At 29.9% G+C, this 11,077-nt stretch overlaps 1 protein-coding gene across 1 annotated transcript; it reads right to left on the reverse strand.

The window, feature by feature from the left end:
* Positions 1 to 1,435: 1,435 nt before the first annotated feature.
* Positions 1,436 to 2,194, reverse strand: LOC100266074 (non-specific lipid-transfer protein A). Its single transcript, XM_002282756.4, has 2 exons — positions 1,731 to 2,194; positions 1,436 to 1,632 (listed from the first exon to the last, which is right to left on the reverse strand). The coding sequence occupies exons 1-2, from the start codon at positions 2,069 to 2,071 to the stop codon at positions 1,623 to 1,625; spliced, it is 351 nt and encodes a 116-aa protein (XP_002282792.1). The 5' UTR covers positions 2,072 to 2,194; the 3' UTR covers positions 1,436 to 1,622.
* Between the last annotated feature and the right edge of the window lie 8,883 nt (positions 2,195 to 11,077).

Genomic DNA, 11,077 nt, shown 5'->3' on the forward strand with positions numbered 1-11,077 from the left:
TTTGCCAAGTCATAGCTCTAAAAGCCAAGCTATCAAACAAGGTCTCCAACCATCCAAAACTTTTTACATGATTGATAGTAAAATTTCTTGGTCCTTCACCCAAATACTAAAAGTTAATAATGGGTTTTCTAAAAACAGTGAGATCCTTTAAGGGCAGCACTTACTACAAGGGTGATGGATGGGAGTGGTATATAAGGTTGGACAAGGGCCCTATTTATCTTATTGTTTCTATTTTGCCATGTGTAATGCTTGTGGGCCTCAAGCATCTATCTCATAGATCCTTGCAGACCTTCTCCCTTTTTTTAATTTCATTTTTGAGTGTTGGAACCAAACGAATACCACCATGGTTTTTATCGAGAATTTGAAGATACGTTTGATAGAAAATCATTATTAATAAAAATTAGTTATTTTTTGAACTTAATCAATTAATTTACTATAGAATCACTATCAAATTTTAATTTGAAAAGACTTTTTGTTATTTCCAGAACAAGAAAAAGTTGATTCAGATTCAAAAGATCAAGCAAAATTTTTAATTTTTTTTTTCGATAAGTTATAACTGATCCTAAGAATCAAGCAATTAGAAAAAAACCTATTGGAATAAAAGATATCAGTTAAAACGTCCTTGATAGTTATACAAATTAATGAAGAATAAGGAGGAATGAGAAACTTTAGTGGTGTACCAAGAGATTTGTTCTTTCTAAATTGTTTAATTAGAAAAAATATAAATTCGAAAACCCCAAAAATGAAAATGTAGTAGGCAACAACTTTTGTTACAAAAATGACAAAACTTGCTATGACATCAAATAATGATCATAATCTTGGTCCGAAACGAAGTCTATAACATTATACTCATGTAAACGTAGGTAGGGATTGTCGGTGTTAGAACTTATTTTTCCATTTGACATTAAGACATCACAATCACCCTCCACATCTCTCATGTAAAAATCTATTTTTTTTTAGAAACGTGATGAAGACTTTTTCTTATAACCAATTTAGGTAATGACATGATATGTGGTATCTACTGTCTCTCTTCATAAATCTATATAAAGACAAATGGATTTGAGGCTTTGCCACAGCAAACTCCAATTTATACCTGCTGTAAAAGCATTTGGTTTTGGAAACTTTTGAGAATTAGATGTGGTGCTATAAAGTATTGTACATGTCAAACCAATACAGCATGCATGGTTATTAATATTGGAAAAGTCAAAAAGATTTCTTTCTCGAAGTCCTCTAAATGTTTGTTTGCATTCATGGAAGAAGTCATGATTTAGTTCTTCAATTGTTTGAATATAGTTTTCTTCTTTATTTTCTCCTTGAGTGGACACAAAAAGAAGAAAATTAGAGAAATTAATGTCAGTATTATGAATCTTCTGGAGAAAAAATCAAATGTGAAATTCCATATGAAACCCATTATTATTTTTCTAAGTCTCTAAACTGAGGGAGAGAGAACAGCATGATTTTATTCAACATTACACCAAACCAGATACACATAGGTAGGTCTATATCATGGCTCTCTCATGAGAACCTTTACCATATACAAAGCCATATATATAGCTGGGAGTAGAGAAGTTAGCAAGACGCCATACTTCCTCTCTTTATTCTTCATTTCTCAACCTCCCTTCTTACTGGATTCTGCACCCACATACAAAAAAAAAACCCTTATCATCAGTTACGTCCCCTCAAAAAATGAAACGAACCAGCAACATATATCAAGGTAGTTAAATACTCACTGGTCACAATTTGTGGTCATGGAAATAGGAATGCCGATCTGGACTCCACACTTGGTAGGGAGGGCGCTGGCCGCGTCCTCCTTGATGTTCTGGAACTTGCTTGCGGCGGCCTTAACGCACCTGCAGGCATCTCTCCTGTCGGTCGTGGTGGGAGTCAAGAGCTTCAAGTTCTGGACACCATTGCAGCAGGGCGCTGCAGGGTTACCCCCACCAGTGAGGTAGGGCATGCAAGGAGCGAGCGAGGTTTCGACTTGTCCGCAGGTGACTGCATAGCCCGGCTGCACCATGACTGCAACCGTGGCAACAACCACCATAACTGCAATGACCACCCCACCTTTCATTTTCGTTTCTTCTTCTTCTTCGGTGAAATGCTAGCTAGTGCGTAGTATTACTAGTGCTTGTGGGGGTGATGGAAAGGGGGGTTACAGGTTATTTATAGGTGGGCGATGTGGGAAGCATCCGAAAGGGTGAGTGGGGAGGGTGGCACTGCTTGTTATCATATTTTGGCTTCTTGTTTGCCTTTAAACGTCATTGGTGTAGCCTAAAATAGTAAAGGAGAGTGCTTTTCCTCATGAATCTGTTCCACTTTTCCTAGCTTGGCTACATTTGAGCATTGTTGTTTACTAGTTTATAGTGTGGTGCATGTCCATGTGTCTTTGCTTCTGTATACGTGCTTATCCCACATAATCAGAAGTTTTGAAGGCAAAATGACTTGGCACTCATACAGGAACCACAGAGATATGAGAATGTGAGGGGCCATGTTCTCTATTTGCTTTCATACCCTTTGAGCCAGGGAGAATAAAGAAGGGAGAAAGAGAATAAAATTGTTCATTCCACTAAGGCCTCGTCTGGTTCAGCTTTCCCATTTTTGCTTTAGGTGAAAGAAAGTCAGAAGTTGAAAGTTAAAATCACAATTTTTAAGGATTAATATTGATACCATAAACATTTTATTAAACATAAAAGAAATTTCTTAAATAAGTAGTAGAATTTGTATAAAAGATGATCTTCAACTCGTTAGTTAAACAAGTAAAGAGAAGAAAATTAACTTCTTTCGAGTGAAAAGTGAGCATACCTGTAACAAGGTGTATCTGAACGAAATTTTCGGGTACCAATAAAATTTATAGACCGCAAAATAATTCAAGTTTCTGTTTTCTTTTCTTTTTTCCATTTTCTTTTTCCCACAATTTTCATATTTATACTTTAGTTTATAGTTAGTTTTGTTATACTAATGGTTAAAAATACTTATATTTTGTACCATGTATATCTATATATAATAATAAATCAATATTATTATTTCAATAATAAGATTAAAAATAGAAAATAAACATTAAGCCTACCCAAAAAGAAAAAAAAAATAAAACATAAAAAATGAATTAGAGTAACAAAAGAGATTATCACTTTGATAATAAAGATGGAAATTAGTTCAAAATTGCTTACTTTCCAAATATTCTTTATTTTATCTTAGTTTAATTTACAAGATGTAATTATCTTCTAGTATTCCAACATTTTTAGAAAAATTTATATCTCAATATGAAATTTTCTTAAATTATTTATTTATTTATTTTTAATTTTTAATTATCACTTATATATATGTTTCCACTCATAGTATAGGATTTGAGAGAATTAGAATATTACGCCAAACCAACACATAAACGCATTCGATTCATGCCAAATCTAACCTCAATTCGTGCCAAACCTGTGGACAACTTGGGTTTCTATGGGTTTTCACGAGCTATCAAATAAAAAGATTATAGTGAAATCTCCTAATAAAAAAAATATTGATTTTAAAGTTACAAAACATAAAACAAATTAAGGTTTGTATTTTTCAAATCCAAACTCGGCTCTAATCCTTTAAGTGTAGACATCAAATTTTTTTATAAATTAAATTATTATTAAATTGGTCTTCAAAATTTTAGCTTCCCAATTTAACAAAATTTGGTCTCAACAAGTGATGCATCGTATACATATGACACGTATTATATATTTAAAAGGTAACACCTGACGTATATTTAAAAGGTGTCATATAGGAAAAAGAGAATAAAAATAATAACAAAAATTCTTTTATCCTCAAACTTTTAAAGAAAACAAATCTTTCGATTGAAGTTAAAAAAAAAAATTAAATAAATATTCTCTCATTGGCAAATTTTCTAAATAAACGAGACAAGTTACCAAAATCAAGAAACTAAATTTATTTGAATTAAGCCACTAAATCTGAGAGATTCTAAATTTTATTCACCTATAAATAATGGTGACTTCCTTAATGAAAGGGAAAGAGACTTTGAACCGATCAATAAAATGACTTCAAACAGGAAAATGGGGTTTACAAAGAAAATAAAAAAATAAAAGAACTTCACAAAATCCTTTTGCAAATTCAAGAAATCTCAAGAGTACTACACACAATCTTCTTCATTTAACAAATTCATTCAGGAATAAGTCATTTAATGCCCTCAATTGATCTTCAAAACTAAGAAAACGTTTTTGTTGTCATTTTTCAAAATATGTTCAAAATAAAAAAAAATTAAATAAAAAAATATTCTTTTTAAATAATATTAACATATAAATTGTATCCCCACAATTAATTTTTTTAAAAAAAATCTTATTTCATATATTTTTCTATTGTTTTTCTTATATTACAAAACTTCACGAAATTTGTGCATACAACCCACCATCTCCAAAACAACTCGAACTTCGGAGTTGGATGAGTTCAATCGGGCCAAATTGTAAATTTAGGTGTGAGTGAGAGTGTTAATTTAATATACATTATGGCTTATCTCCTATCAACTCAAACGTTTAAAAAGAAGGAAGTTAATCAAAGATCTAATCTCTCTCTTTCTCTTTTTTCAACAAATCTTATCAAATTGATTTGTCCAATCTTGTGGAAGTCTACATTTTAAATATTTTTAATGTAAGATGTCTTCCATCAAAGTGAAGAATGATTTGAAGCTTAGTCCCTTTTGTCTCATAGTTATTGTCCCCACAGGGATTGCCCTCATCTAAAGCCATCATTTCCACCACCACTCTCACCATCACCATTTCTTCCTATCTATCTTAGTGACCGATGCTATCGTCACCGGATTAGAATTGAAATAAAGGCGGTTATATGCAAGTTTGAGATTTTTTTTTTTAAATCGAGGATAGTTCATATATTGTTTTTTCTCATCTTGTTCTATCATGATTGTATATATATAATTAAATTAAAAATAATTTAACTTAAATTTTTATTTTCTTATTTTTAATACATATAAAATAATAAACTATTTTTCAACTAAATAAGTTGTAAAAAATTATAATATTCATTTATTTATAAAGTATATTTATTTCTAATATAATTAAAAACTTTAAAAATTAAACAGATAAAGTGGGTATACAAAATTCTCATTTCGACCTATTTCATTTAAAATTTTAATTGGATTGAAAATGATAATTAATTTATATAAACAGAAGACAACAACTCTTTTTGAACTTGCTTAATTACCCTTCTTGGTTTGTAATAATGATATGGATATAAATATATGGCACAATATTTTTTTTTAATAAAATTAGAAATAGATTTATGAATCCATCAAGAATAAGATACCTTGATATTGTATAAAAGTACTATGTCTTAGTTTGTTTGTCTAAATGTTTAAGTAAAATTAGTAATTTTCAAATATATATCCACCAAAAGAATTTTCTTTATGTAAAACCTTTTCAATTAACCAAAACCAAATAAGTTATTTAAAAAAAAAAAAATCAAACAACATGGTAAACGTAGAGTCGAATGGGTGGGAGCCCTATGAGCACTCTTTTGTAAACCAATTACAAGTATAAATAACATAAAGAAATATATTTAAAGATTTGAAATCATCGAGTAAGTTTCTTAAATTGGATTAAGAGTCGTGAATGTATTTGTATAATCTTCAAATAAAGATAGTAGCACAATAAATACTATGAATCTCGAATCATCAAATAAGTTCCTTAAATTGAATTAAGAGTTGTGAATGTATTTATATAATCTTCATCTTCAAATAAAGTTAGTAACACAACAATTAGTATAGATTTAACATTCAATTATGAAATCCTCGAAAAGAGAGGGTAAATCAAAATCCAAAACCGAAAACTAATCAAATTGACTTAATGGATAAATTAGGGATACAACAATAAAAACAATAGTTAGGTGATGTTTTTCTTCCATCTCTTCCAACCAAATCCCTTTTTAGCTTCTTCTAAGCCTAATCTCTTTTGTAATCTTCATGCCAATTCCCATAAACATTAATAATCTCATTGCCTCATGACTTCGACAATTTCAAATGCTTTATCGAAATTAAAAATTGAAAATATGAATTTATCCCAACTAAAAATAAAATAAAATTAAAGATTGCATCATAGAATTGACTTTCAAAAACCCCCTAATAAACTGTGAAGAAAAAAAAATTGAAAATGATAAATATAGGTAGGTTTTTGAAATTTTGATTCATACCCCACTATCATAATGAAAAACATAAAATTTAGAAAGTGAACAAATAAAGAAGATGGTCAAACAAAAAAAAAATTAAAAGGAGGAAATTTGGGAAAAACTAAAAAAATTGTGAATTTTTGGATTGAGATTTGTTAGATGTTAAAAATGAAGAAGATGGGAATTAAATGGTTTGGATTGTTAAAAATAAAAATAAAAAATAATAATAAGAAGAAGAAAAAGAAAGAAGAAGGTGTTTAGTTTGTGGAGAAGAAGAATGTCAAGGTTGTGAATCAAAGTTAAAGTTCTAAGAAAGAATAATATGAAAATTAAGGTTCTATTTGATAATTATTTTTTAAAACATAATTTTTTTTTTAAAAAAAAAAATTGATGTTTTATAGAACAATTACCTATTTAGAAAACTGAAATATTTTTAACCTATTTTTTTAAATATATTTTTAAAATAAATTATATATGCATTATTTTATTTTTAATCATTTTCCATCTTTGTATAATTATTTTTTAAAACAGTCTTAAAAAAAAACAAGTAAGAGCAACCGAAAATAATTAAAAGATGTTATATAAAAATACCATATTTTTTTGTTGTCAAACATGTTTTCCTTTTTTTTTTTGCTTTGAAGAACAAAAAATTGTTTTTGAAAATTGTTACCAAATATGCCCTAAACCTTTAGGGTTTAATTTGTGGAGAAGAAGAATTTGAAAGTTGTGAATCAAAGATTAAAGTTTGAAGAAGGAATAATATGAAAACTAAAATTAGAATATTAGAGTTTCAATTTTGAAAATGAAGAAGATGAAGAATTGAAGCCAAAAGATTATACTTCCAAATACTAAGGACTAAGAAGGTGGGTGGCTCCCCACAAATTTTCACTATGCCAACCACAATGAGGCTACATGAGATTGGGAACAAAGGAAATCACAAAGCACACTAGATTACGAGATTGAAACTCCCCAACTTGTATACTCTCTCTATAAAAATATAAGGCAACTTCAATAAAGACTCCCACAATTTTGTTTGGTTAGTTCAATGCCTTTATATGGGTCTTTAGCCCTCTTTATTCAAGTTAGTGGTGTTGATGGCAAAATTCCAACGTAGCGATTGTAGCTATCAGAAACTGAGTTTTGATCAATGCATGAAAAGATCCTTCCTTCCTCCTACAAAAAAGATTTCTCGACAGGTTGTCCGAACACACCCTCCGATGCTTAAGTTAGTATTTCGGAAGTTGTTTGAAAACAATTGCGGGAGCGTTCCTCCACGATTTTTATATTTCTTACCACTTGAGAATTACCTTAAAGCTTATATATGAGGCAAAGAAAGTGTGCTTGCTGGGCTAGCGGGTCCCATGGTCATGATTGCGGCTCATAGGGTGGCGAAGCAATCATGACCTTTCCGACGCAAAGTGACGGCTGTCAGAAGGGTGTTCAGGCGGCGTTTGTCACCTCAATTTATGATTCTCAGTATGTGCGATACGCCAGGTGACCTGAGAAGATTTGTGAATGTCCCATCAAGCACGTCTTGCATTGAAGATAAGTGATGATTTAAGGGACTTGGTCAAAAGCGTTGTCAGAGTTACTTTCTTGACTGTGGGCAGAAATGGATCAGGCAAATCGCGAATGTCTAACGAGTCAAGTTGTTCGGGGAATCTGAATTGTCGGCCGTGGATGTACTCTGGGTAAGCATTGCCAACGGATCCAGACATGTCTGACCGGGGAAGTTGAATCGCACTTCTCTCTCATCCGATGGCAAGCGTCGGCTGTGAAATATCCAGAAAAGGTAGAACATCGGCCATACAGAATTCCCCTCGGGTGGAAGGGCGATGCCACGTGTCGCAAGGGGGGCCGCCTGCGTGGTCAAGGGAGAGGAAGCTACGTGACACTTTTTAAGGAGGATCCCACAAGTGGTACAAGCCATTTCCACCTATCTAGGAACAATTCTACACAAACGGGTTTACAATCTCAAAAGTCTTCCAGCTAACTCCTTCAGCCCTTTCAAATTTCTCTTCCCCCATTCCAGCTACTACCGTGTGTCCATGCTCAACAGACCCCACTGTGCACATCCGAGACTAGGTTGCTCCACTTGCTCATGTGGTCAAGAGATCTACTAAGCGCGAGCCAATTATCTACCATGACTTAGTATATGCTGCCAAGTCTTTGCCCCATGATCAGTCCCTGTTCTGCCAGGTGTAAGTGAAAAAGCACTACAAACAAACTCTAAGTGCTTAACATATAATAGTCAAAATTAACACTTTATTAATTGGATGAAATGTGCACAATCTTTATTCTATCCCTTGGATTTTTTTTGCTAAAGACAAAAACATCCACCACGACTATGAATCCACCAATTTTGATTTTTGAAAATCTTTGAATTCAACTTTAAAAATATGCAGAGCTGGCAATTTGAAGAATCTTGAAGAATTCAAAGAACCTTGGAGAATCATATAAAAAAATCTTGAAGAACCATAAAGGCAAGTTCTCTCTAGTTATCTTTTCCTTTTAATAATCCAAAATCAACTTACATTTATATTTATTTTATTTGAATGAAAGACGATTTAATTACCTAAAATTAATTAATTGATAATTATTTTTTAATTATAAAATTTATTTACTTATCTTATTTGAACGAAACAAATTTTGATATGTCATAACCAAAGAGACTTAATATCAAATAACATCTTTTTATTTGTGACATGTGTTATATTAAGATAATAATTTAAAAAATATTTTTAAATTTGCCATAGGAGGAATTCAATGAAAAGTTATTTTTTCAAAAGACAATTTTAATACTTAAATTAGAGCATTTACTAAAAAAATAATTTTCAATTCATGCCTTAAAAATATTGTAAATTTAATAAATATTTTTTTTTAAATGGTTTTTTTTTTCAAAATTCTTAATATGTTATGCCTTAAATTTTTTGACACGTGTATTTTATTATTTGACATTTGAGGGCTAAATTCACTATTTATTAAGAGTAGGTAATTTTTTTATCCCTCTAATTACATAATGGTTGATTGTTAAACTTTAGTCATTAAATAATGGCATAGTTTGAATGGGTGCAAGTGGAAAAAGTGACTTGTAGTTCCCATTGCACCTAGTAATATTTTAATTCCCAATTTTTTTTTTGAAAATGAAATTAGTACCTTGTTTAATATTTCATAGAGACTCCATCAACCTTATGATAAGTCAAAGAAAAAGATGTTTCACAATAAATAAATAAAAATATCATTTTAAGGGGTGATGGGAACAAACTTTTGACTAGACTACAATGGAGTAGTTTTATTTTTTGGCTTTAGGTTCAAAAGTCCTCATAATTTTAAAACATGTTTGCAAGGCTACGAGGAGTCTATATATATATATGGTCTTAGTAACTTTCATCCTTATCCAATATAAGACATCACAAATATCCTCAATATAAATATAATATCTTTATTATGTCCTACAAAATTACGACACCAAATAAATAAACGCTCTTCATAAAACCAAACAAACCCTCATACTAGGGTCAATGATCAATTCTAATACCATTTATAATGAGTCGGTCTTAATCGTGTAAATATTGTCTACTCTAAGTTCAAAGGGGTCTTAACACTATATAAGAATGAACTCCTCTTAAACATGTTTAAAAATCACGACTTATTACAAATTGTATCAGAGACAATCTTCAACCCAATATGGGGGTTTATTTAGCTTTATAAGAGGTGTCAATCTATTTGACCCCACAATCTCATTAGACACAACAAAGAAGTTGTGTATATAAGATTTTTGTAATGTCCTACATCGATTAATGAAAAAAGTTATTGGAACTATATATGTATGAATTTCTCTTAATCGTATAGGTATATTTTAAAGTCATGAGAACCTTTTTTTAATATTAAACTTTTTTAATCATAAGTTTTTTTTAAAAAAATAAAATTAATCAAAAAAAAAAAAAAAACCCTTCCTAACCAATAAAAGAATTTTTGTTTGTTCAAAATTCTATTCAAACGGAATTTGTAGGATTGTAAAAGTCAATTACTTGTCCCATTTGATAAAAGTTGATGCTTTAGCCCTCTGACCAGCCAAGAAAACATTAAAATATATAATTAGAATGAATATACCCATCAAAAATATTTATCACACAAGATAGGATCATATTTCCTTAAATGGGCTTTTTGACAAAAATAAAAATAAAAATTATCAATACTCTTTCGTCATATACAATAATTTTAGTGAGAAAACAACACTGGCCACTACCCACTGTGGCCATGGCCTTTGCCCCATTGTAATTAATATTATCGTGGATGCCCATCATTTACACCACTATCAATGCTACCATTAAAATGTGAGAGAAAAAATAGAGAAAAAATTGAAAAAAAAAAATTAAATCAATCAATTACTTTCATACCTTTTTCCTTTCATTAAATAATAAAAAAGTGTATAATTTTTTAATTAATTTTAATTATATTTATTTTTTTATTATTTTAAATTAAACCAAGTATAAAAAATTATTTTTCTTAATAATTTTTTTAGATAAATTGAAAATTGAAGCTAAAACCAAAGTTATGATTTCAAAAGATAATATTGATATATTAAAAGTTTCATTAAATATAAATTAAAATAAATTAAACGGTTTAAAGTAGTATATTAACATAAATTATTAATTTTAAATTTATTTTTATTTTTATTTTTAATTTCTTTCTTTTTTTCCCTCTTATATTTCCTCCAAGTGTCTCAAACCAAACCAAACATAACCTTATAGTATCAAACTTTCCCATTGAACAAATTTACCTTTTTTTTTATTTATTTTTTTATTTTTATGGCTATGGTTAGTTTCAAGAAGAAAATATGACAAGAAAAAAAATAAAGAAAGTAAAAAAATAGATTTAAAAATCAATCAATTAATTTTATATGTTTCTT

This window comes from Vitis vinifera, chromosome 12 (assembly GCF_030704535.1).
Source record: "Vitis vinifera cultivar Pinot Noir 40024 chromosome 12, ASM3070453v1".
Taxonomy (NCBI): domain Eukaryota; kingdom Viridiplantae; phylum Streptophyta; class Magnoliopsida; order Vitales; family Vitaceae; genus Vitis; species Vitis vinifera.